General features: G+C 44.9%; 2 protein-coding genes across 4 annotated transcripts; one reads left to right on the forward strand and one right to left on the reverse strand.

Annotated features, from left to right (window-relative positions):
- The first annotated feature begins 39 nt into the window (after positions 1-39).
- Positions 40-1,118, forward strand: lyrm2 (LYR motif containing 2). 2 transcript variants are annotated; one of them, XM_027029556.2, is made up of 3 exons: positions 40-132; positions 313-453; positions 648-1,118. In XM_027029556.2, exons 1-3 carry the CDS (start codon positions 88-90, stop codon positions 726-728), a joined length of 267 nt encoding a protein of 88 aa, XP_026885357.1. In that variant the 5' UTR covers positions 40-87; the 3' UTR covers positions 729-1,118. The 2 variants fall into 2 exon arrangements, with proteins under 2 accessions (XP_026885357.1, XP_026885358.1); XM_027029557.2 differs by having other exon boundaries at positions 322-453.
- ankrd6b (ankyrin repeat domain 6b) lies at positions 1,115-27,711 on the reverse strand. Of its 2 annotated transcripts, XM_027029555.2 has the most exons (16): positions 27,578-27,711; positions 13,738-14,023; positions 12,211-12,309; positions 10,014-10,112; positions 9,818-9,916; positions 9,302-9,400; positions 8,986-9,084; positions 8,377-8,475; positions 7,565-7,642; positions 6,664-6,768; positions 5,531-5,668; positions 5,198-5,362; positions 4,546-4,698; positions 4,099-4,212; positions 3,390-3,693; positions 1,115-3,047 (listed from the first exon to the last, which is right to left on the reverse strand). In XM_027029555.2, exons 2-16 carry the CDS (start codon positions 13,861-13,863, stop codon positions 2,446-2,448), a joined length of 2,379 nt encoding a protein of 792 aa, XP_026885356.2. In that variant the 5' UTR covers positions 13,864-14,023; positions 27,578-27,711; the 3' UTR covers positions 1,115-2,445. The 2 variants fall into 2 exon arrangements, with proteins under 2 accessions (XP_026885356.2, XP_035385322.1); XM_035529429.1 differs by lacking the exons at positions 9,818-9,916; positions 10,014-10,112.

Here is a 27,711-nt window from a genome sequence, read left to right on the forward strand (position 1 = left end):
AAACTGCACGCAATCGGTACACGGCAAAAAAAACAAAAAACGAGGAAAACACATGTACCGCCGGGACTCGGGAGTCATGGGTCTGAAATGTCCGTCTCAAAATTACCACCTGCTGTCTTGAGCTTTAAGCAGGTAACAGTAGCTGGTCTACGGCTCTGTTTTCTACACATTTATAAAGCTTTGCAATGTAACGGCTGTGATGATTGACATTTTGAAAACGTTAACCTAACTAGTTTAGCCAACCTCGCTAGCGTTAGGTTAACCCAACTGTCTTGTGGGTAGTAAGCCGTCATGATTAATAATATTTTTCAGTTTTTACAGAGACAGAAAGTGTTAAGTTTGTACCGCAATATGCTGAGAACCATTCGTCAGGTTCCCGATGACGCCGATCGCAAATATCTGAGGGACTGGGCAAGAGAAGAGTTCAAGAGGAACAAGGATGCGACCAACCAGGTCCTCTAGCCAACGTTACTCATACACCAAGTGAACTAGACCTAAAATGTTTCTTCTTTTTATGATTATTATATTTCATCAGTAAACAATTGAAATATGGGACTAGATAACATACGTGTTATGTGTATCTTGCTCGCAAACTCAAAGGCAAAGTGCCGTTCTGTCACATTCACTACTCCATCGTGTTCCCACAGGACGACATTCGTATGATGATCACACAAGCCCAGAACCACCTTGGCGAGCTGAGAAAAACCCTTGCTCTGGCAGGATGTTGACTTGTGGTCTGCAGACAAAGGCGATATCCAAAACCACCAGTGGCGTGGCACACGGAGAAACCTGTCCCCTCTGCTTGTCTTGATCTCAGGAATAGAACTAAATAGCCTGGTGGTGATGTTATATGAGCCAAGGCTGTTAGCTAGACTTGGAACATGGCATGATCTGAACTGAACAGAGGCTTGGCACAGTTGACAAGGTCGCTAACCCTGTGTACACTGTAACAGAGGTCCATAGCCTTTGTTTTCAACTCAGATCATGATTACTAATGTGCATTTTTGAAAAAGGCCAATCTGCCAATCAGATCAGCTTGTGTGTACTGTTCAAATCACGTTGTTTATAATAAGGTGATTCGGGGGTGAAGATGAGAATAAAAATGCATTTTGCATTAATTTATGGTTTCTTTATCAAATGTTTCATTGTTGTGTTTAATACAGAGGATGTCCTTCCACATACAAATGTCAACAGCAAACAATGCCTCACTACAGCAGTCAATATATTACTATATACAGGCAAATGTCCTATTACAACCGTTTGTAATATAGAACATAATACAAGCAGAATATCATAGATTCTTGGTTTACACTTGGCAGCATAAAAGCAAATAATTGTCATTTTACATAAAACTTAAACCTCCATCATACAACATTTGAAGGAATATCCCCTTTGCCAGACAAGCTTCTTTTGAAATGGAGCTGCGGTTCATGTTAAATAGCTTAGCAATGGCAGCCTTGAAGGCAGACTGGGTCAGAACACCCTGCCTTTCTACTGGCTTGTCACAGACCATGGAGCACGCTACAAGTCCTTTTGTTGTCTCGTAATGGCTTTAACTGGGGAAAGGGCAAAGCCTTCTAATATTAGCGTGATACAGATGGTTTGGCTTTCTATTTCAAATGATGGAAATATGCTTTCTTAATGAGCTAGACCACTGTTTTACACAAGCTGGAATTTGCTATAAACAAATTCCAAAAATAGATAAGGGTGATCCAACTCCAGACTGACTGACTGCAACACAAGTCAAGACTTCAATTTATTGTAAATAATACTAAAACAATAACTGTGACTCCTTTGTGCTCTGATGAGTATACATATTCTGTTAGCCCCCATTATTTGTGGACATCTTAAATAAATTGGGTCATTTACATGTCCTAAATCATTCCTCACATAGTTTAATATTGGCATGCAAAATAAGTCAATAGCAAATATTAGGTTTATCCACTGACATGGGCAAGTTATTTGCAGTTATTTAATAAACATTAAGGATCATACTCCATTCACGCCCTGCACTGCTCTCCCTTAACAGCTTATACACTATTAACTTTTAAAAATCTTTCAAAGTGACCAAGTCAAACCAATGCTCCTCTATAGGCTAGATGTCTGACTGACTACCAGTGTAATTGTTTTTTTTATAATGTAAACACATTTTTATTCATATCTAAGCCCTTAAATATGTTATATAAACTGAATTTGTACAACACATGAATAGTGAAGAGAGCAGTAAATTATGGCAACACAAAATAATAGGTTTAAGATCACATGTGGCTTATGTCCCAGCCACAGATGCACTTTCTTTACAGAGTTCTACATATGGGCTATTTCTGGAAAAAAAGTGTTCAGCTCTAAAAGTCTGCCACTCTGCCATTAGCTCTGTGTTAGCCTGTATATACATGCCTCTGCAGGGTCAGCAGGTGCCATCTCTGACAGAGCATGCATGTAGCATTAGCTGTCCTTAGAACTGCTGGCCATTAGCTCCCTTCCTGCTTGAGTCGTGAGAAGCCTTAGCTCATCCTCCAGATAGCTGATCCTCTCCAGCAGGGCGGCGCTGTCAGCCTGTGCACGCTGGTCTGCCTGCTGTCGCACCTCTTCGATCTTCTTCTCATACCAGCGCTCCATATGTGCTGACATAGCCTCGAAGTAGCACTGCGTCACCTCCAGTGCATGCATGTTCTCCTGCTCTGCTGAGAACGAGGCCCCGCCCACCGTGCGCTTGCTGAACACCTCGAGGGGCCTGGTGCGCGGCTTAGTCCTCGAACGGGAGTGCAGCTTGTGGTGCCTCCCCCGGCTGTGGTCCCGCCCACGGTCACGGTCCCGCCTGCTGCCACTGCGGCGTGCTGCAGTCGGCGAGAGGCTGCTGGCCCGGTCCGGATGCCGGCCGCCGGGCTGCACCTCCTCTATAACCGTGTCCTGCAGTTCCACCTGTGGACAGCTGGGCTCAGCAGAGAGCAGCATGCGCCCTTTTGGCCGGACCACACAGGGAGAAGACGGCATAGACTTGTTCTGAGCCTGGAGGCAGGACGTTTCTCGGACATTCGGCTTGTCATCTTCGAGGAAGCAGACACTATCAATGATTTATACTTCTAATGAAACATGCAGTAAAATGAAATCCTTGAGTGTTTGGCCATTTTCTGGTTTGGTAGGCCGTGAGACAGCAGCATGTGTGTGTGTGTGTGTGTGTGTGTGTGTGAGAGAGAGAGAGAGAGAGAGAGAGAGAGTGTGTGTGTGAGTGAAGAAGCCTGCTTTGCTTATCTCTGTGTGAGGGTGCGACACACAGAGATAATGTTTGGATTTATGATTCATGTTTTATAGTGTGCATATGCACATGGGAGCACATCTTACCATGTGCTACATTGTCTACCTCTACAAGTCATGTGTGTTCTACCTACCAGGAGAGCTGTTCATTTGAACCACAAAGTAGTGATTGGCTGAGCAGTCCTCTTGCAAGCCCCCAGCAGCCCTTTGCTCCGCAGGTTCAGGCGAGTCCGTGGGCCGTGAAAGGGTGTTGGTGATGGGGAATCCCGCAGGTTGACTCCCCAGGACCTTGCCCCCGTATTGGTCCTGCTCAGAGAGTGTGTTGGCCAGGGAGGTAGTGTGGCGCAGGGGACCGGTCCCGGATTCTGATGCCAGGCGCGCCTCCATCTGCTGGAACTTTGACAAACACCAGCTCCTTAGCTCGCTCACCATGGAGGCCTAGTTGGAGAGAGGAGGTCACCACTGTAGGTCACTGACACTTTGCTTCTAAACCAACTTCAGCTCAAAAAGTCAGTAGCAGTGATGTGAGGTAGTAGGGATGCTTGCAGTGACACTGCCATCACCCAAATTTGAGTTCAGTTTATCTCCACAATCATGTTATTGATGTTTATCACTTAGTCCTGCGCCATCCTCAGACCCTCATGCAAGCCCTGCACAATTTAAGTGTCTCTTACACAAGTACAAAAACAAGACCTTCAAATCCAGCTTATATATTTGCTTGCTGTAAATTAAAACATATGATGCGCATGGCTGCTTGACCCCTGACCTACAGCTGCATGGAGGCTGGAACATCTGCACCAGCAGGCCTTGTGGGCAGGGCCACCAGCAGAACATGCCAGTTACCTGTTTCTTGTTGCTTGCCAGCTGCTCCTGCTTGGCTCTCTGGTCGATGCGCTGCAAGCATTCCATCCTTTCAGCAGACACTCTCTCCATCATCAGCTTGTCTAGAGCCCTGATCTGAGATCAGCAACAATATCACACCTCACTTATCATTATGGACATCACTTTTGTTTTTACAATGCCACTGATTACATGATTTCTCTATCATCATCAGCAGATATACCATAATTGTGGATGCATTTACCATGACACCCCACCCAAGAACTACGATGGTCTATTTTTTAAAAAAGTGAAGAAGTTATTCTAATTTGAAATGTGCATGTAAACATAAATTAAAGCCTCTTGAAACATTCACAAAGGATTCACAGTGCATCTTCTTTATTGTAAGGGAGAGGTACTGATGTGAGTGTGTGTGTGCGCGCGCGCACGTGTACGTGCGTATGTGCGTACCTGATGTTGGCTTTTGCAGTCTACTTGTCCCATTTTACTGTTCATGAGCTCCTGGATAGTGTGTATCTCAGACTTCATCTCCTCTTTGGTGGCCTCCAGCTGGTTCTCCAGCTTGTTGATGAGGGGTTCACACCTGCAGCCATTCAGAGGAGCCTGTAGGATGCCAGGACAGACAATAAAGAGCTTGGTCCCTGCACTACACCCCAGCACTGCCTCACATTCGGCAGGGTGCTCCAAGTGCCCCAAAACACTCAGTCAGCCATATAATCAAGACTCCAAGGAGTCACTTGAGTCTTTGTAAGTGGTGAGTCAGTGCATAGTCAAGCCTTTACAAAACACCACCACTAAAATAAACAATGCATATTGGTGATTTCCAGCACTGAGGTGATTTTGGGTCTTTAACTGAGCGCAATGACCATTTGGATTTGATATGAACTTTAAAAACGATGCCGCTAGTAACAATTGGGAAATGTACTGTGCGCTGCATTAACACTCTTTGGGTGATCTATGCCTTTTAACTTAATGCGCCACCGCATCCTTATATGAAACCATTAAAAGGAGTTTGATTTCATTGAGCCCTGGGGCTCAGGAAGCTGGCAAAGCTTTTCCTTTGCTCCCTGAAGGGGGCGCTGGACGAGAAGGGCAGCGTTACCTGCATGATCCTGCCATCCTTGCCCCTGTAGAGCGTGTAAAGCTGGTAGGCCTTGTAGCTGTGCGGTGGAGCGCACGTGGTGGGTGGCGGGGCCTTCTGTTTGCTCCTCTTCTTCTCCTCAGTATGCTTATTCTGCCTACTTGAGACAGGGTCAGACAGGGAGGGCTGCAATGAAACACACACACACACACACACACACACAAAACAAAAAATCAGTGCGGCCAGGACCCGGGCGTTACGGCATAGGGATGAACGATCTGTGATTTTCTGGCCTCTGCAGTATCGATACTGTGTAGCAAATGTTTTTTTTTGAAGGAGGGTAATATGTCCCACCTTGTCTTTGACTTGGCTTTTGCTGCGGATCGTGTTGGGGTGCGCGTCTGTGGCACCAGGGGGCCCACTGGCGCGGACACTGCGTCTCCGTACGCTCCTCTCGCTGCCGTGACTGTCGTCCTCCGGGGAGACGCTTTCCTGGAACCAGAGCAGATTCTTAGGATGTCGGCACACGGCTAAAAGAGCAATAAAAAAAAAAAAAAAAAAAAACAAAAACAACAGTCCCAGACATTTCTGTGGTGGCCATTCCATGTTTCAGATGAGTCTATGGGGACAACATATTGAGGTGCTAATACATACATTTTAATCAGACATTTTAAATTTAAAATATGTATAAGTCGTCCTTCATTCCACCAGCTGTCTGAAACATCCTAACTTCACTGTAACTTTGATTACCTCTATATTCAGATTTATTAACTTATATAAATAATGTACTTTGATTTTGTATATGCTGTATACTTTGATTTTGCGAAAAAGTTTCAGATTGGTTGACCTATAAAAAATGAAATCCTTCTGACTTTAATATAGTGCCTAAGGAAAAAACATCCCAAACCCCATGAATGTTATGATTTGATTCAGTCAATGGACATTTGGACAGCATATTAAGTAATTTGCCAATCTCAAATGCTTCTGACGTAAATGGTAATCAATAATCTGCAGTAACTGATTTCGATTTTTTGCAGCCTGTCAAGGTAGTTCCACTGAGCAGGCTGAAATTCAATGAGGAGTCTTGGGGATTCACCTGACCCAGCTATGGGTCTGGTACTCAAGGTCTGCTGTGTTTTAGGTCTACTCTAAACGCAAGAACTGGGTTTGAACTGAGACCCTATAAGATGTTGCTTCACAAATCAATGATCCAGGACTTAGGTGTGTGTGTGTGTGTGTGTGTGTGAGAGAGAGAGAGAGAGATGGCGTGCGTGTGTTCGTGAAGGCATCTATTTTGCATGTTTGGTGTCAGAGTGTTAACTTCACATTCTATCTCAGAACTGCTTGAATGTGTATGTAGTTACGGAAGAGAGAAAGAATAAAGGGAAAGTTGCTTTCTGTGTCTGTGTGTGTGTGTGTGTGTGTGTGTGCACGTGTGTGTGTGTGTGTGTGTTTGTGTGTGTGTGTGTGTATGCTTTTCTTTCTACCTTACTCTGGAGCAGCTCATCCCGAGGGACTGATTGTGCTCGTCCTTCAGCCTTTAGCTTGTCCCTCCTCTTCCGCACATTCCTCCCACGGGTGAAGCTCTGAATCTGAACACATACGCACACACACAGACACAGGTGACATTCATAAGACTCCTTATAGAACGCTACAACCCAAACAACCAACCCAACCTCAGATATATGAATATTTCATTTAAAAACTGCTTTTAATTTATGCACACACCCCCCCATTTAAATAGGGGGTGCATAAACTAGAAGCTTCAACTTTATTTTAGCTGAGTTCTAGGCTGTTTGACAAAGCTGACTAACCCTTCATAATTACCATGTTTCTGATCATAACCTCAATAATTTACAGTAATCCAGAGAGGAGGGTGCGGCTATTTTAGTTGCTAGTTTTAGAGTTTAGAGTTATTATTTAGGGTTATTGGTTGCCAAACTGTGAGAAGAAGGTGTACAATAAAAATAAGATGAGAATGATACTTGAAGGACCAAAGATTCCAAAGAAAGGTTAGTGAGGCGGTTCCACTTCTTTCATAGTGGTGGTTGTTGTGTGGATTCTGCAGTGTTCTATGGTTTCAGCATGGGCAAACAACATGGGTTTAGATCAACTGTGCCCCACCTCTGTGTCTCTGCCCGTACTTGTATCCAATTTCAGTTTCACCACAATCTGTGTTGTGATGTGCTGTGCTCTTATGAGCTGCACCTAAAACCTGCCACAGTCAACTTCATTAAATGTGCCTGCAGCTTCAGTGTCAGAAGCAGCCTGAATCTGTGTCAACACTTTGGAAAAGTTTGTAAAACTTATGAACTTTTATGTGTGGTGTTTTTCAAAGCAGCTAAGGCTTGTGTTTGTGCATGTGTGTGAAACAGTGTGTGTGCGCACCTGTGGTGCTTTGGTCAGAAGGAGGGCTACTTCAGGGTTGTTATGCTCTCTGGCCTGGTCCAGTGCTGTCTGTCCTGCCTGTATACCCCACCCCCATACACACATGATTAATGCCCACCAGACCTGTATTCTATATACACACACCGATTTATTTAAAAAAAAAATTAAAAACCACACACTCCAGTGTAAATCTACTAATAATGAGCTTTACACAATTAAAATCACACATAGACCTCTAAACATGTCTATCTCTTCACACAGGAGACGAAGGTGTTTTTTTTTCCCATGCTGTATTCAAAATATTAAATAAAAAATCACAAGACTTCCCGTTTTAAAGCAGTTACAGCACCAAATCCACCTAGTCTGAGGTCACCCCCACTTTGCTTTATTTCACTTGAGTGATTTTGAGTTCATCCACAAATGCCCTGACTCCAGTGTTTGTCCACATTTCTAATCAGACAAAGGCAGCACCATTTGGTCTCAGGAGAGAGCTGGATTTACTGCCACTCACCTGATTCCTCTCAGTCACTGAGCAGAACACTCCAAGCAGATAAATTCGACTTCATAAAGTCTTTAATAAAGTTTCGTAATGATACTTTTCAACTTTCCATAAAGTATTCTCCCCTTTATCGTTCCCTCTTGCTTTATTAAGTCCAGATTTCATTATGACCAGGCACCACGTGAATCATTTTTAAAAGGGGGCTGGAATAAACCGCCTCGGCGCAAGCCAGACAAGCAAGTGGTCCGTGACAAGTGGCCAGTGCAAAGCATTTAAGAAAGGTGGTGCGAGTTTGCATGCCAGAGGGCCTCACGTTGTTCTGGATGCCGCTGTCCATACCGGCCTCCAGCAGCAGACGGACTGTCTTCTTGTGGTTTAGGACGGCGGCCACGTGCAGGGCCGTGTCTCCCACCTGCGACGCCAGCCAAACAGAACACGGGTCACAGCAGTGATTCCCAATCCCATCCATAGTTTACGTGATCTGGTCAAGCCAAGCTCCTAGTGCACCTGAACCAGGTCTTGGGTGCACTTTGTTTGGTTGGTTCAGGTGGGCCAGGAGCTGGGTCAGAGCATCTGGGGGTCCCTGAGGACTGGGTGGGGAAACACTGCTATAGAACACACCATGACCATCCTCAACCCAGAGCACAATTCACCATTCACATTAAACATATCTATTACATATACACAGTACACACACTTCAGATACATCCATCTAGGCATATATTCAAGAAAGAAATACATTTCCTCTTTATAAATGGGTGGACTTCCAAATGCCGTGGATGAAAAAGGTTTTGCTTTATTTCACTTGAGTGATTTTGAGTTCATCCACAAATGCCCTGACTCCAGTGTTTGTCCACATTTCTAATCAGACAAAGGCAGCACCATTTGGTCTCAGGAGAGAGCTGGATTTACTGCCACTCACCTGATTCCTCTCAGTCACTGAGCAGAACACTCCAAGCAGAATGTGGATCACACACACGTGGTTGTAGCGTGCAGAGATGTGCAGGCAAGTGTCACCGGCCTAAGGCCACACACACAAAAAAGCATATCTCCTGAATCAGTACTGATGGTGTGTTGCACTCAGGCCCAATTGTAACATAACACTAACACATGGCTAGTGTGTGTGTGTGTGTGTGTGTGAGTGAGTGAGTGAATGAGAGAGAGAGAGAGAGAGAGTTAGTGTGAGGGTCCAAAAGAGAGAGATATGGGTACAGCAGGGTAGGAAAAGAGGCTCTCACATTGTTCTTGCTGTCTGGGCGGGCTCCTGCCAACAGAAGAACTTTACAGCCATGGGCATGGCCATTCTGACAGGCCAAATGCAGAGCTGTGTTTCCAGCCTGAGAGAGAGAGAGAGAGACAGAGAGAGAGAGAGAGAGAGAGAGAGAGAGAGAGAGAGCACACGGGAGAAGGATTAAAAGAGCATTTCAGACAGCAAATCTCTTACAAGATGTTCTCTGTAATTAACATGAGCAGTCAGTCAGAATAGGGGAATGAGAGTTACTAAAATATAGCATGTTTGAAAGAGTGCAGCAGCTGACAAAGCAGCCTGAGCTCCTCAGTGATTCCAAACCCTCAGCACTGTCTCTCTAGAAACATTTAACAACCAGTGTTTGCATAAATGAGCCTCAACACTGAGAACCAGAGAACAAGAGAGAGGGAGAGACAGAGAGAGAAAATACAAAAAGAAGGAAAAAGAGAGAATACACTCTGCATGCGTGTTCGTGCAGGTTAGTGGCCCGGGAACATTGGTGCACCTTATTCTTGGCGTGAACGTTGGCACCGGCCTTGACCAGCAATTTGACGCACTGACTGAACCCATGCCAAGCTACCTCGTGCAACGGCGTGTTCCCATCCTGTCAAACCATCAGCAAGAAGGGAAATCACACATCGACATACTGAAAGCATTTATGTGTGTGTATTTTATATTATATCTATCTATCTATCTCTCACTTTGTCTTGCCGGTCCAGCGCACACCCTTCCTGAACGAGAGCCGAGATGACATCATTGTGTCCAACCACGGCTGCCCTGTGAAGGGCCGTCTGGTCGCCCTGGTAACAGCAGAGGAGCACAAATACTGGTCAGCTGTGTCAGAGTCCTGACAGGATCAAAATTCAAGTCCTGATTCTCTCCCCCGACCCCCATCTCAAACAGCAGTTCAGTCACTCGTGAACAAGCCTGAGTGTCGCACGGAGACCAAATACAGGAACGCAAACAGTTTGTCCGTCAAAACACAACTTTAGGAGAAAAGAAGAAGCCATAGCCAAATAGCAAAGTGTGAACAAGACACAAGACGAGAGTAAAGTAAAAGACCAAGTAAAACCACATGAAAGGGAATTCATGTGAAAGCACACTTTTCCTGTTTTTGTTTCCTTTGCCCATTTTTTACCCACAGTCCATTTCACCCACAGAATTTAGGTCAGCAGCTTTCCTTCCCCACTTTCCAATGCAAAAATGTCTCGACTGCCGCTTCAGCGAGGCCTCGACTGATCATTCTGCCAAGACCGACCCTGGAGTTGGCATGGAACATGATCAGGGCTCGAGTATCTACAGACACAGATCCAGCAGGTGTCCAGTTATGGAACTGCCCAAACTGCTTTTTCTGCAGTTCTGGATGCAGGCCAGAACTAGTAGGCCCCCTAGGGGGTGTGTGGGCGTTAGCGGTGCCAGTGACCTCAGCAGTGCAGAACAAGGCCGGGGTGGGTTGGGTGGGGAGCTAATCAAAAGTCAAAAGAATGGAGGGTGGTGGTGAGGATAAAGAGCATTTCACAACAGACTGATTCCCTTCTCCTAAACCATGGCCATATGGAGCCAAATCCCAACAAAGCAGGTGTTGTGCTGCTGGCCTTAAACGTCCATGTAATGGAGAAAAGGACTGATTGGTCAAGAGAAATAGGGTGAAGGGCCATGTGTGAACTAGGGTGAACATCCCTAAAATGTATCCCTTCATGGGGAGACTTGAGTGCTTGTTGGATGCAGTTGGATGCAGCTTTGCAGAGGGGGCTGGTGGATGAAGACCTGCCTGAGCCATGGGTTAGATTCCTGGGGAGAACTGGGAGAGGGACCCCTGAGCTCTGGTTCTAGTCTTGGATCCAAGTCTGCTGGAGGTCTGATGGGAGATTCCTCTCACTGCCAGTTATAGTAATCCCACTCCAAACCACCAGAGGATGACACTGTTCTCCAAAGCATCATTAGTTATTGTTAGAGGACGAGCTGATTTTAGAGTGATTCTTGCTGAACTGTAAAATCACCAGTGTTCAAAGTAACCCCTAAAATACAGCACACACACACTGAGCAGTTCTAATATATACAATTGTCCCATACAAACACACAATCTCATACAAACACATACTAGCCAAAAAATTCAAGCCACTTTCGCTACGGGCCATGCAAAGCACGCAATGCAAAAACAGGCTGCACTGTGTGAGACGTTAGTTTCCCAGATCACCAACCCCACAACAGCAGCAAACGGTAATTAAAGCAGCAACAGAAAGAATCCTGCCCAAAGGCAGGAGAGATGGAGAAAGCATGTCATTACTCTCAGTTGTCAGTCACACACACGCATGCAACTGAGCTTTATAGCAAACGTACTGCGAATGGAAATCCGCTAGCTTTAGTTTATCCCGTAATGCGTGCCTGACAAATACACAATATCTACAGTCTGGCACAGGAACAGGAATAACACTGAACAGAAATAACATCAACACAACACAGTGGTTTCAGTGGATCTGCTGCTGCCATATTGGTGCTGAAAAGTGGTTGTGCTGATGTAGTTTTGAGAACTGCTCCCTGCAACTGCACCTGTTCAGGGCTATTAAAGAGGCTTTGCATGTGCTCAAGCACGAAAAACACTCCTGATATGCAAAAAGCCTAAATGTTTCCAAAATCATTTAACTTGAGTGTAGTTTGTACTCAATACCAATGCTTTTGGAATACATTCCAGCAATTATGTTCACATCAAGGATAGTTTACAATGGCTCAAACATTAACTCAATTTCAACTACTTCATCATAATTTCCATAAGATACACAATTCTGTGTTGAAACTGCTGATAGGCAACATTGGATGACTCAGCCCTGGTCTAAGCATTTTTGTTTCTACAGCAGTGTGGAAAAGAGGTATAGTGGTTAGAGTGGAGTTCACACTCACGTCGTCCTCAATGTCCAGGTCGCAGCCGGCCATCAGGAGAATCCTCACCACCTCCATGTGGCCCTTATATGCAGCCAAATGCAGTGGAGTCCTACCATACTGCAGACACACACACACACAGACAGGCAGTCAGACACTGATGAGAACCGTGACGCATCATTTTACGGACTGAGGGTGATGAGTGGGCTGTGGACATCCACCGCTGTGTGCTAGATTATTTTTGTCTTGGCCACCACAGCAGAAGATTACACAAATTTTTGTAATCTCTGGCCACTGAGCAAACATACATTTAGTTTAATTCAAGAACCTCTTGTCCAACCACACACCAGCATCACAAACCTAGAAGGTGGTCTCTCTCAGGTCCCTTTGTTTTCAAAGACTTATAAGAATGAGTATAAAAAAAGATTATAATTAATTATTATAATGATTCTAACCTCATTTAATAAAAGCTAGCAGGAAGCACATTAGCAAGAGGCTGTTAAAACAATGCTAGCTGCGCCCTGCTAACTTTGCAATTAGGAACATTCGCATTGTCTGCAGTAAGGTTTTCATCTGGAGGAAAAAGCTGTCTGTTTTGGTGTAAGTGCTCTGAACAGGCTGCAGGGTGCACTGTTTCAGGGTTCGGGGATGGGGCAGTGAGTCGAGGGATTGGCTTGGCTTCTGCAGGGCCTCCTGGGTTGGGTTTCGCTGGGCACTGTGTTGGAGAGCTGCCACACACAAGTTCCAGGTGGACGCCCCTCGTGGGCTATGGGCGCACAGTCACCATAGCTACCATGCTGTGACCTGGTGTGACCCCTGTTGGCATGGCACTAGCTGAACACCGGGGGCGCCCCGCCCTGGGTTGCCACATGCGCTCTCCCATTTGGTGAGACCCTCCCCTCCCTTGCCCTTTTGTGTATGTACCCTCTGATCCATCCTGGAACTGACTCCCTCAGTGGGCTCTTGCCAGTGTAAACCCATGATAGAATTTGCTTAGTCTTCCTGCAGCTAGACCCCAAACACTGCAAAGTACAGAAGACACATCAGGGTGGCACCTATTCAGATGTTCAATTATAGAAAGAGGCCACTTCAGAGTACATTGTCTAATGTAGACACATTTTAGTAATTTGCCACATAAAACAGGCAAATTACACTGTATGACAATTTTCACAGGTGTTAAATACCCCGGAATGGTAGAACCATGTCTGGTGCAGCCTGGAGCAGATAAATAATGTATCGGCTGTACTGAAGAGGTGTGGTAAAAGAGGGTTCTCTGGGGAGCTGATCTCCTTCACCCTCTTTCCCTCTCACTGAGGTTAAAGCAGTTTAGAGGACTGTCTCTGACTGGGATACCGCCCTTTGTCTTGTTTGTTACTGCCCAACAGCTCAAAACCATAACTGCAGGATTCAGTGGGAAAAAAAAAACAACAACCCAAAAAAGTAAAACAAACATTGCATACTGAGGGAACATTTATATGCCAATCGCAGACAGCACATTAATGTTTTCGTATATACAGCTGGCGGATCTCTATGTGTTGAGCCACTCACTTTGGTGACAGCCACCTTGGCGCCTTTGTTGATCAGCTGCACCACGTGGTCGGCGTGGCCCTTGTGTGAGGCGACCAAGAGACGCTCGGAGAGTGCGCGCACCGACGATGCATCCTGCTGGGTCATGAAGCACGGCGTGGATCGTGCGGGAGCGCGGGATCCCGTGCAGGAAGGCGCAGGGCCGGCACCCCGCTAACTCATGTCTGCCGATTGGGGTGGCAGAGTTAGGGAGGCACCGTTGACGTCCGCCGCTGGGGCGATCAAACCGGCATGTCCTTCCGCGGGCCTGGGCAGGACATAGATGGAGCGAGAGCAAGAGAGCACGCAAAACCAGGTGTGAAAACAGGCACGCATGTGCTGAACAGGTAAATAACAGTAGTCTTTGTGTCAATAACAACAAATGTGAGGAATGTGCAGTTTGGAGTGAAGTTTTCTTGGACTCTGCCCAGCACATCCCAGGTACTTTCTCCAACTCATAAAAAAACAAAATTGTTTTAGAAGATGAAAAACTCATTTTATTAATTCAAAAACAGATCCAGATCTATTATTAAAATGTTAACAAATACATACAAGAGGGTACCTCTTTTTTAAAAAATCAGGCCATTCCAGATGATGTAAGAATATCAAACCTTCCTGAGGTGTAAAATGAATTGGCGATACAATATGAACATAAAACACAACCAGGAGCAACACTTCAGAACTTACAATTTATACATGCAACTACATGGCCGCAGCTGTCACAGGTACAATGCTGCAATCTGTGTGGGAGACGCGCAATATGACCACAGGCGTCTCAGTACGCCACTTGAAGCTTCTTAGCTTCAACAAAACACCTGCCTCTCTCATTTCCAGACGTCAACGAGTTGAGCCAGCAGCTAGACTACTCTTTTTTCTGAGCAGGGTGTATAAAACGTCAGAGCCACAAATCAGGCTTGTGGTTGTCATTTACAGGAGTTTACAGGATCTTGTGCCAAGATGCAGATACGAGGAGATGAAACACAGAGACAGTAATGGTTTCGAAGCTGCGCGATGCTTTGGTTCAAAGTGGCGTTTCAAAATGTGTCTCCAAGAGAGTGTCAGGTAAAGGGCATTGTTTCAAATGAAGTTACAGACGGGGGAAAAGTATCTGTTTGTTCCACGTATATTACTAACAGCCTGCTTTTTAGCCAGCACCGCATCACCTTCTCATTCAATCTCACCATGGTGCTGAGGGAAAGTCACACCATTTACTGCTAACATTACCGAGTGTTTCACAACTGCAAGTTGTTACTGACAGTGCAAAAACTGAGCAGCACAAAGAAACTGACATCAGTGTCTGGGGGCCTTTATGCAGAACCCATTAAAGGCTCCTCCTGAGCCTCCACCTCCCACAATTTCCTGATTGGCTGAAGGAACATATAAAGAGTTGTAATTATGGGTTAGAAACGAAGACCTGAAATACTCTGCTCAGTTCAGTGTACCACAATGGCATAAAAATTTCTTGTACACTTATTTTATGACTTACCAAGGCGGCTCCTGTAAGCCTACTGGTGAGTGTATATTTTGTCTGAATGCAAGTGTGTTGGTGCATGTGTGCGCATGTGTTGTGACCTCATTTGTCTATATTCTTTGAAGAGTGGAATGCCTCTAACAGACGTACCAACAGGCAACAATAAATGATGAGACTTCAACGTGTGGTTCGAGCATCGCAGACTTCCAAAATCCAGATGTGCATCCAGACATGGCTCTCCAGAAGCCCGAGCGCCAATGTCTGTAGCGACTTCGTCATGCAGTAGTAGTGGTTGCTCCCCCCAGCCACTCCACAGTGGCAATATGATTCCACACTATTCAACCACGAGATTCTCTTATGCATTTCATCAGTGAACCCCGAGGCAGGATTATTCAGTCCCCAGCCAGGGCTTGGGCTGTACTGTGGGCAGGTCACCTCTGGGCCATAACTACAGAGAACAGTGACCTTGAACTGCCTGAACAGGCTGTCCACGTGGGACAGTTCCACACCACATCCTAACCCTGCCTTTCATTCCTCCCCACTGATTTGCTAAAACCCCTTTAATGCACTGAAACCATTTTAAAGCCACTAGGAAGCATCACAGTTAGGGCTGGTTTTACGTGGCTGGTTGCAGGTTGGATTTCTGGCTACAGTAGGTGGTAGGACTCTAGTCAGTTCCCTTTATAGAATGACAGGGGTTGTCACCATAGCAGGACCAATTCAGCAGCAAACTAGCAAGATGAAAGTGAAACAGGCTGTGCTGCTTTAAATCATAAAGGCCTGGGCCTGTAAAAGAAGGAATAGCTCCAAAACCACATAGGTTTGAACTACAGGAAAGAGACAGAGATTTGTAGAACAGGAAATATTACACCAGGGTCCTCTGGAGCTTTAGCATTGCAAATAATGGTGTAGTGAATGATTGTGTGTGCCTTAGCTGAGTGCGAGAATACTAAACTGTGCGGTGCTGAACCTCATCAGGCTCTGGACTGTTATTGCAACAAACAGCGGCACTTGATTTTTCCTTGCAGGAAAAAAAACACTCGAACAACAAAATGTTATACAGCAGTACAGTTGAACCCTGTGCATTGTACACCAAGACTGTAGTGGGCCCTGCACTAACTTTGTAAGGACAAAATCTAAAATAATGAGAGACAAAAATCTTAATGTTTACACACATTTACGATAATTACAGTGCTGCCGCAAAGAGCTGGTTAAACATCTGGTTAAAACACCTGCTTAAATGCCTTATTACCGAAGTCTCCATGACAACACAGACAGCATTCTACACCTTAACTGTGGACAGCTATATTTTAATTATCAAATAATCTACATGGTATAGCACTTAAAATACAACACAAGCAATACAACTTTAATACACTGTGAACATGGACGGTGCTGGTGTGGGAGAGTCTCCAGTTTATGTGACATTCTGGTTACAGTTTACTGTACACCTGACTGTGACAAATGTAACTAAACCATAGGTTACAGTGTAACAACATGGTAATAGAGCTAGAACAGAATGAAATACAAATATTGTTATTGTAACAGCGGTTATGTAATGTAGAAACTGTGTTAAAACTGTTAAAAGCTTCTAAGCAAGCCTGGGATTTAGGAAAATATCCCTAAAATAAGCAGAAGTCTTGCCCGTTTCCCTTCTTACGCCAGTCTAGAAATCGAATACAGATCCTCTTTTGTCAAGTCTGAGAGACCATTATTCGTCAGTAAAATGTCCCAAAACTAGCCACGGTTGAAAAGGACCCCTCCTTGAAGAAACATTCGCTCCCCTCCTCCCTCTACATTTTTGCAGGATTCTCCGTAAGGGGTCTGTTCATTTTGCCACAGGACCATACAATAGCAAGCGGGCCCAGAATCCTCGCATGCAGCTAGGCAACTGAGCTTTTGTTTTTGTTTTTTGTTTTTTTACACTCTGCACTGCTTTAGACCAGAGAAACTTCAGCCTCAGGCTGGCTGCCGAGTAAGGTAAAGTTTGAAGTTCAAACTGCTGTCAAACATTCAGAAGCATGTGAATGCAATACCTTTCAATGACATGAGTCTGGACAGGAAAAATAACCCTTAATCTTACATGCTCAGATTATCTGTTTTATAAGGAAAAATATTTTCATTATTTTGGATGATGGCAAATAATGCTCAGAAAACATGGGTGAAGTTGTTTCTGAGCAACTGAGAAGTCAGAAGACATAACACTAAATGCTTGAAGCTTGTCTACAATACCAGGATGACACAAATGTTTTTCAGTGGTATAAAATCTAATGCTTTTTCACTGATTGCACTAAAACAGAAAACATCCATCTCTCATTCACTTGGTTACCATCAGTAATGCTTTTTATATATATTTTACTGAAACAAATCCAAGCATTAAGAAGCTAGCCAACACCTGGTACAACAGGTATCAGACATTCTAAATATGAAATTCTGAAGTCTGAAGCTCACACATTAACACATACCCCTGAGACCCAGTGTATGAACACAGTGCAAATTATTTATAATAGGAGGCAATTTACAAGCTCTTCTTGTTAAGCCAAAGCATAGGAGGTGTCACCCGTCCAACTAAATACATTAATGCAAAGCTGTCCTGTTTGAAGGTGCCCAAGGGTGACGGTGGGGATTAGGGATAAATGAAACATATCAGGAATGACAGGAACACTAAAGGAGGTGCTGACCTACATGGCCCACCCAGACGGTTGTGCATTCCACCACTGGCTGCACTGCAGGGGACTAAGAGATCAGACGTGTGTGCCATCACCGGCACAGTCCCGAAACACAGCAAGCCATGTCATGCTTTATGCAGGTACGCTATCCCCAGTACACTACAATAGTTTTGTGCTCAGTTCACCTGCAAGGCAACATGTCCTACGTCAAGTATCAATACAGAGACGTTAACACTCATCAAGTCTCTCACAAGAACATTTCTTACAGCAGGGGTGCCCAGACCTAAATGAAACGAGGCCCAAAAGTGGTGAACAATTCCTGGTCCAAGTGCTTTTAGAGAGCACTCAGTGGACAGCTTCTGGACAGATGATTTTGTTCAGTGATTTTTGGAAACTGCTGCAATTCCCAGGCATGTAGGGAGAGGGGCACCATTATTTACAACCATGACATCCTCTTCTCTTTCCCCCTCCCCTCTTCTCTCAAAGTGAGAGGGCTCAAAGCCTGATCAGAGAAAAACTTGTACCAAAACAAATTTGCAGATTAACAACCGAGTACGTTATAGGTGTATGTAACGCGATTTTCAAAATATGATAAAAGTTCATTAAAAAAAAACAACAACAATGGAAACAGGCAGCACTTGGCAAAGTGAAGAGCTCACAGAAAAGAGAGTGAGCGATACTATAACAAAGTGAGTTGTGGTGGGACATATGTGCGGTGATAGTGAAGGTAAATCCACTCATTATCCTTCATACAGTCCGTAGTCAGATAGCTGCTGGACAAAAGACCCATAACTAGAAAACGGTAAAAACAAACTGAAACACAGAGATAATTACTAAGACTGAATTACTAATGCATTAAAACAACAGGTGCAAGTGCACAGCCCGCAAAGGTGAAGGGTGGGGGTATACAAAACAAGACGAGGGCGGAGACAGAAACAAAACTAAAACCAAATGAGAATCACAAAAAAAAAATGGCTTAAAACGTTTCTTGCATAGCTTTTATACTTGAACAATTATGTTGTTCTGAGGAGATTTAAAAGAGGTTTTTGTTCAATAAATGCCTGCTATAGCTTGGGCTGGTTATCATTTTTGCACATCCAAAGTCCATTCTAATAAAAACAATACAGTTTGAATTAAATTTTCATTGTTCAATTACACTATATAAGGACTAAAAAAGTTAAATCATAATCAAGAAATTTCCATGAGTTTAAAAATAAATAAATTTAAAAAAAATTAAAAAAAAATAAAAACAAAGATTTTTTCACCCAGCTCTAGCCCCAAGTTTTGACATTAAACCCACCATTTCACTTTCTAGGTCACACGCTACCAATCATAACACAAAGCCATTCCAAACTGACAGGCTTTTCCCATCTGTGTCTAAGTCAATGCGGCATGCACACAATATGCCTGGGGCACTCACTGTGTGGGTTCTCCCCATCCTCAGCAAACCCTGAAGCTGCAGGTAAATGAGGGACAGCACTCAGGCAAAGCTGGCCACCTCCTAAAAACGCTGCTCGTGTAATAGCACATGCTTAATTTCCTCATTCTGGCGATAAGAGAGACTATATTCTAGTTTGCATATTTTACTACAAGCCTTACCAAACCGTTTCAGTGCCATGCATCTGGTTGTTTTGAGTCTTTCTGGAGTATAAAAGAAATCAATAGAATAAAGACTCCAATTTAAAAGTCCCAGTGAGACCAGGGCTATAGGCAGGCCATCACTTTAACTGAGACCATTTTTAAAGAAGGCATTAAAATGGATTCAGTTCTCATGACTATTATTCACACCTAAACATACTCAATTTACTTTGAAATTTTAGTGACTTATACTACTATTATCCCATGAGACATTTGCCAAATTTTAGTGATTAAAAAGTATATACTGAAGCAGACACTACTGAGAAAATAGACCCAAAATTTGCTTTTAAAAAATCAGTCTTGAAGAAACTGTAGTTTCCTAGTTCACACCTTTAAAATGTTATTTGAGCAATTAGTCATTTATATATCTCCCCTTTGGTCAAGGTATGTTGCCAAAAGACAGGAGTACTATTACTTACTAAGTCACTGTATGGAGAAAGCCCACGGCTGGAGGCAGCTCCCTGCAGCATAGCATGGCCAAGAGAGTTATCATTATTAAGCTGGCCTCAGGGCATTGTTCCTGAGAACACAAAACGTTCCTTGTGTTTCAGAAAGAAAAGGCTGTGCTTTAAGTGCTACTGCTACAAGGAATTCCTGGGTGATGGTACAAATAAACACACAACACACACACACACACACACACAACACACACACACACACACAAAAGAGAGAGCAGAGGAGAACGTAGCATTCGCTTTTCTGAGTTGACCATAAAGTGTCTAAATATGCCTGGCAGGGATAAAGGCCTCTTTCAGCAGGTCATGGGGTCATTCACTGCCTGCTTCAGTAGGCCATCTTGAAGTCTGTGTGGACTGCATGTAACACATAATTAATGAAGCCCATCCATAATTACAAGTACAACAAATTGATATCAGCCAGTCAAAACAATTTATCATGGAAAAGTTACATTTCACAAGTTGATGTAATTCATGTCATGCTCTTCCATTTGGCGGGAAGTAGGCATGTCTTTTTGAAGGCGGCCACAGGGTGAAACGAGCATGTGCTAATTGGAATGCCCTCCGTAACCACCCCCTACTCTGCCACGTTGACATGTCTTAGTGCTGCTGTGGCTTTCAAAGGCCTCCACCCACATCCTCCAGCCAGCCAGCCAGCCTCTACCGTGCATCACCCTTCCCCCACCCCAGCATACACCCATCATGCAGCCCCAGCAGGAAGCTAACAGCACTAACAGTCCCTGTGGCTTGTGTCCGGTTACGTCCATTAGTACCCATCAGTCAGTCATTACACACCTGCTGTCCACTCACCTCCACAGGCCTGTCCTGCTACTAATTGCAGACCCCAGGGAACAGAACACAGGCTACATGCATGCACATGCACACACAAACACCATCTGCAAATACATAAAAATGCCCCCTTCCCAACAGCAACATAGACAGCAACTGTCACTCTCACTCTCTCACTCCCTCCCCCTCACTCACTCACTCACACAAAGTGCACTTAATTGCATGGCCGAGGCTGCAGGGATGCCTTTTTAAGGCATTAGTGAAACATGAGCATGATTGAGATCAAACCACAAACTGTGGAAATGGTCTCTGATCTAATTCCCATTCTGTGTGACATCATCCCTGGATGGCAGAGACTTAAAAGTGACTAAAGTCTACCCAGCAGCTCCCAAGAACAGTGAAACATGAAGTATGAGAAGATTGGTACTTTAATATTAATCCAACCAGTAGCTGCTGCCTTACCATGCCAGGACCTCATCCCAAAGGCAAGACAAACAGGCTGGAAGCAGATGGACTGCGATTCACCTCGCCGTGCATGTCCTACCGCACGCGGATGGTTTAACGGAGCCGTATACACCATCCAGACCGTTTTACAGTAGCATCTAGGTAGGAAACCTAGAGTGATTAGCTGTGTCTGTGACAAGTTTATATTCTGTATATACATTTAACCACTCATGTGGAATGGAAAACAATGTAACAAGATGTTTCAGTTCAATCTTCCTTGACTGCTCATCTGCACTGAGGCATACATCTTTCCCTTCCCTGTCTACTGCCTACTCCCTGCCTACTCTCTGTCTCTACAGATTAAGCAGAGAATAAACCCAGTGGAAGAATGCAGTCAACTACGGAAGCACAGGGCCTCCAGTGAGGGGGTGTTTGGTGGACACCAAAGAGGATTTTCAGCTCACTGCTGGCTCTTGCTGTGGTAATTACCCCTGACCATCTGAGTCGCGCAGAAGCAACATGACAGGCTCCTCTCACATTCCTGCTTCCCACAGGTCTGCCATACAAATGAGGATGCACCTTACACTCTCTCTTCTCGTCACACACACGGCCATAACTGTGGCAGCCTGCCATGTTCTTATTCATTATATTAGACAACTCTGTGCCAACTACTGAAGTTTAATAAGAGTTTGACAAGTGAACAGTTTAACAACAATGGTATGCTCCAAGATGGGAATGTGCCACAAAATGTACTTTCCTACCTGTAGAAACAGCTAGTTCATCATTGATGTTACAGATAAATCCTTAGCATGAACACTCCAGATTCACCAAAGCAATTCCTGTAGTTTGCCTGGCCTCTGTGAAAAGATCCCTAAAATCGAGGCTACTGCTTTGCCATAAGCTAACATAGGCCCATGAGGCTGTAATAAAGAGACAGAAGGAGAGGGTGACTGTTCTCCCAGACTATAGTCTGGTAAAGAGAAGGGTCTGATGTTTTAGTCAGGCTGCATTAGCATATCTACAGACAGATTGGCAGCCCCCAACAGCCCCCTGAATTAATGTGCCGTCAGCCCCTGAATTAAAGACCCCCCCCCCCCCCCCCCCCATGGTGCCCTCTCTCTGCTGGACACAGATGGTATCCTTTACCATGGGACACCGGCGGTTAATATGAAGAGTGTGGAGTTGGCCAGGCTGAAGATTTGCTGGCACTGAACAGAAACACACACAATGCTAATTTCATCTCACAGTGCTACTTTTGACGGCTATTCCTTGGTTGTACATGAGTTCTTCTGAAAGGCTCTGCTGATGGATCCTGCAGGGCTGGGAGGAGCCCGCTAACGGTGAGTCATTACTGGGGGGTCAGACAGGGGTTAGAGCTGGGAGGCTTTAAGACGGGCCTCCTGGGAATACTCACGTGTTCTGGCGTTCCGTCACAGTGGCTTAGACACTCCGCCATTCCGGCTCCCGGCCTCCCCGTCTCTGATGAAACCGGCTGCAGAATTTGACGGTTAATCCCTTGCTTTAGTTGAAAGCTTGCCGGCTGAGCAAAGGGGCTTAGCCGTTTTTGGAACAGGAGCAAAAACAAGGCAGCTTTTATTCCCCTTTTCATTTTTGTCAGAACTTTAAATCATTCCACCTTTTTAAACTGGATCACCACAACTGTCAAAACTCTACATTAAAACCTTCCTGTTCTCACAGTGGGCAAATCTTTCACCTCCCAACTCAATTATAGGTAGGGCTCTGAAACAGTCCCTTCCCCAAGAGTGGTTACTGAAATAGCACATACAGCCTAAGAATGAAAGTCTAAGCTTCTTAAAAGGTACTTGTTGCAAGTTAAAAGTTGCAATTCAGGGTGGATATTTTATCAAATAGGAAAAAAAAAATACATTTGATAAAATGGTTTCCTAAAATTCTAAGAGGCTGCAGAACAACTTACGATGAGGTCATCACATGTAATGCACACCAAGATGACATGCAAGCAAACCAAACATTTCAGACCAAAATTTTAATCTGGATCTTACACTTTACAGTTGTTTAACATGGGTGGCTGTAAAACCCACCCTATATGAGCTTTCCAAAATTATTTTTTTTAAAAACAACAAAAAAAAACCTGCATGTTCAGTGCTGGGGTCGCTTAATCTATCACTCTTTCCTCACTTAAACACGCGCGCGCGCACATACAAAAACAGGAAACACAAATGTCCTATATAGCTGGACTTAGCCATGGTCTTCTGTTCGAAAACTGATGTTCCCAAACTGATTTTGTCAAACTGAATTCTAAAAACGGATATACTAAAGGTGTGACTGCGGTCCTGGTTACCTCACTACACATAAGACCAACATTCAACACAGATTCTGGGAAATTAGTCAGGAGCGGTCAAATTCTAGGGTCAGGCCTCCAATTTCCAGCACTTCCCGAAAATCAGAGCGGCACATTTCAATGCAGAATGAGCCTCCGTTTGTTTGTGTGTACTACCTGTCCCCTGATCTCAGACATTCCACCTGAGCGTTTTAATGTATATGCACCATCCTCCTAACGTACGGATCTATTAGAAGCACACAACCATGTCGGAAACATCTAAGATGAAAAGGTCGGCAAAGCAATATTGCTAGCAAAAAACCACCGATTTATCGCGTTTTGTTCTCTTGTTAGCAGGGTTTACTCGAAGGCAGCAGACAATTCTCACAGTGCAATGAAAAGTGTTGCGGCGCGGATACGTTTCTCGCAGTCTGTAGCTTTTCGGGCTGTGACAACAGCGCGAGGACGAGGGGCGTACCGTCACAGGAGCGCGCGGGTGCGGACACATTATCGCCTCGTGACATTCCAGGAAAGACATGGCCGTCCATGCTATATGATATAAATGAAAAATTTATTTATTTATGTTTATTTGTTTATTATCAGGTCAGTCATTCGTAATAACTAGGTATCATAAGTCACCCTAAAGAATACGAAACACAAAAGAGTTTCAATCGTTTAAGCATTTCAGCTTTTGTGCTTTACAACAGCTGGGCGAGAGAGTTTTTGACAGTTTATCATCAAAGAACGACGACAAAGTCCAAAAAGTTAGTCATCCGGCTTGCTCTGGTATTTGTGTTACATCTGATAGCAAAAGCCACGCAACCAACCTTCCACCTTCATGGACACTATTGTGCTGTTTTGCGGATTTGTTTCTTGCTCTGAGCCATTGGTCGATACCTGAATTGAGAGTTGTAAGGGCTTAAATTACATCAGGAGACTGAGAAATCCAGGCTTGGGAAGAGGAGTATCACGTGTCAAAAATGTGCTTGCCGTTTTTGACAATAGCACTACAGTGCTTTCACTGTAGGATCCTAGGACATGCTAAATAAATGTATCATGAGCAAACACTGAGGGCATGTATTATGGGGAATGGGCTGATAGCTTTTAACAATTACTGGCTTCAGGAAGTCTGCATTGTGTAATCTCAGACAAAATGGTTATATACATTAAACTCCTTATCCTTCATTTCTCTTAACGGTTTTATGAATACAGAAGAGAAGGTGCAGATACTAACTCTTCCTTGCCGTGGATAAACGGGGCTAAGGAGACTTCACTAATGCATGTGTAGAGAGCAGAGTGAGCTCTTCCAGAGCAGAATCAGGACAGCATTATGTCATAAAGAACCGCTCAAGTTCCACAGGTCGCAGCGGCAGCACGGAACAGACCTCGTCACTGCAGAGGAGTGGCCACGCCCTCCTGCGATCCGGTTACCGCAGGGAGGGGAATAGCAGGCTGGATTGGCGGGATTCTCGGCAGGATGGTCAACAAAATGAGATATGACAGAGGGGGGGGGGGGGGGGGGGGGGGGGGGGGGGGGGGGGGGGGGGGGGGGGGGGGGGGGGGGGGGGGGGGGGGGGGGGGGGGGGGGGGGGGGGGGGGGGGGGGGGGGGGGGGGGGGGGGGGGGGGGGGGGGGGGGGGGGGGGGGGGGGGGGGGGGGGGGGGGGGGGGGGGGGGGGGGGGGGGGGGGGGGGGGGGGGGGGGGGGGGGGGGGGGGGGGGGGGGGGGGGGGGGGGGGTGTGGAATACTACAGGAGATTGATAGCCTGGAGGCTTATGGACCAGACATAGGAAAAGAGAGAGAGAGAGAGCAGAGACAGAACAGAGACTGAAAAGATGGACCACCGAAGAGACATTTCACATATAAAGAAAGTGTGGTTGAAGAGAATGCCTTGGAGAAAAGGTAATGACAAAGAAAAATCTTGTCAGTTTCCTCTAAAGAAGCTACTACACAAAGCAGATTTGTTAACAAGTAGCTGCTAAATTGTATCTCGGATTTGATAGAATGAGTCCTGTGTCTGTGTGGAGGGTGTGTGTAAGTGTATTTATGTGTGCATGTGTGTCTTTATTATAATTCCTGTTCCATCTTTGCCCTGGAGGGATCTGTAACAAGAGCCAACTACAGCGCCTAATGAGTGCCAGACACCTGAGTTTAAGCCTGACCTTATTGTGTTTGGTCCAACCAATGTATAGCTCTCTCTCTCTTTCTCACACACACACACCAGGTGCAATCTGCATTGTTTTGAATGTGAGCAAGATCCTGAAACAGCATGCAGAGCCATGCCGAACACAAAACCCGAATCATTTTACAAATAAGAGCCATTAGCTGCTAAATGGAATTAAATGGAACATACTTCTACCTTAATCCCTTAATCCCTCAATACTTAATATCCAAATTGCCATTGTTGGGCCCCTGAGCAAGACCATTAAACCTCAGTCATAATTGTAAGCCGCTTTGGATAAAAGCGTCAGCTAAATGCCATACGTGTAAATGTAAATTGCAGTCATGTAACATTCTCTGTAATTGCAAAATTTGGCTAATCCAAAATATAAACATCCTGAAGTGTTATGTCAGTGGGGGTAAAATTACTAGCTATAAAAACCTATAGTATTAAACCAGTCTCCACTAGGCCTGCTAGGTGTTCATTTATCAACTACAAAACCATACTGTTTTACTGTCAAGGGATGATAAATACCCAAAGTATTGTTACAGATCAGTTTAACTATGTAGGTGTTGAAATAGCACCCGTGATTCACAGATATACATTGCTCTCTCTCTTTCCTCCATTTGTCAGAACTCAGATATATGAGTCACAAAGTATTTTTGACCAGTTTATCTTGGGGCAGATCTTCAAACTTGAGCCTTAGGTCAGCTAACTTCTAAAACCCAGCCCACACCCCCCACCCCCCAGCCTGAACTGACCAAAAGGAAAGAACTCTAAAATGGCCAAAGAGCTGTTTCATTCAGTCTGCTCAGTCCTAGGGTGCCAAAGAACGCCCATCCCCCACGGGCACAAGCGACACACAAGGACATCTTCATCATTCTCAAGGGCTAGGTTTCAAATCTGAGTGATCACAGTCCAAGTTATCCCCTTGAGCGCTGCAGGATGTGCCAGAACGTTTAGTCTTCCACACTGAAAAACACTGACCAAAAGATTTCCACATGTTAAAGTCATTCAGCAAAACTGCCCTGAATAAGGCACATCAAAAACAGCTTTTGGAAGACATCTTTCCCTTGTCCACTGATTCCATTTCAAAGATAAACTGGCACTGAGAGAGGGGCGTAAATCTCAGAGAATGGGAGAGAGAAACAGAACAAGAAGAGAGAAAGTACCTACTGAGGGAGCTTCTACAAGCAGACCTGACAGTAAAAAGGGTACCAGCAGCAACGGGGACATGTCTTGGCAAAAACTACCAAGATAAGAGATAAGAGATAAGCCCCCCCCCCCACCACCTATTACCTGCAATTTAAGATGTCACAAGCTCTTTCTATTTTCTGGGTCACCGAAAACTAAGAAGTCAACTGGTGAGCATTTTGTCCAGACATGCTCACTTAAAAGTAACGTGAATCACGTGCGTTCTTGTTTATGGCATATACATGAGTTGTCGGGTCGTAGGTGTACAAGTTCCCCAACAGACTACAGCCTGTTCGAGCTGTTCTGCAATCTAAACCACCAAGCCCATCATAGCGCAAAAAGAAAGGACAAAGATAAAGATAGCAGCATCGATTTACGACCCACTCTTTCATTCTTACTTCATCGCGTTGGAATATCCCAAGGGTGTTTCCACCTAAACGCGCAGTTCAATATACACACGTCTAGCCACGGCAAAGTTAACTTTCCAATAGTACGACACATCGCATGAAGTTAGGAAAAGAAACCTGGAAACACGTCAACTCCACCAGACCACAGCTTTGGCTAGCGTGTTCGACCTCCGAGCGTCGCCATGTGCGCTGGTCAACAATAAAACAAAGCGCGCAATACGCAATGTATGCTTGAAATCTTTAGTAAACGTCCATAACATCAGCCCAGACTACGCAGGGCCAGGAAACAATACTTACCTCATAGAAGGAACTGATCGACTGCGCCTAGGGTATCCTTGTCGAGTAAACTCCGTAGGTTTGGTTTCAACAACAGTGCGCTGCAAAGTGACCTGGTCCTTGGTAAAGTTCAGGTGAACGCCGAGAACAAACCT

The sequence above is a fragment of the Electrophorus electricus genome, chromosome 8, assembly GCF_013358815.1.
Source record: "Electrophorus electricus isolate fEleEle1 chromosome 8, fEleEle1.pri, whole genome shotgun sequence".
In the NCBI taxonomy this organism is placed as follows: Eukaryota; Metazoa; Chordata; class Actinopteri; order Gymnotiformes; family Gymnotidae; genus Electrophorus; species Electrophorus electricus.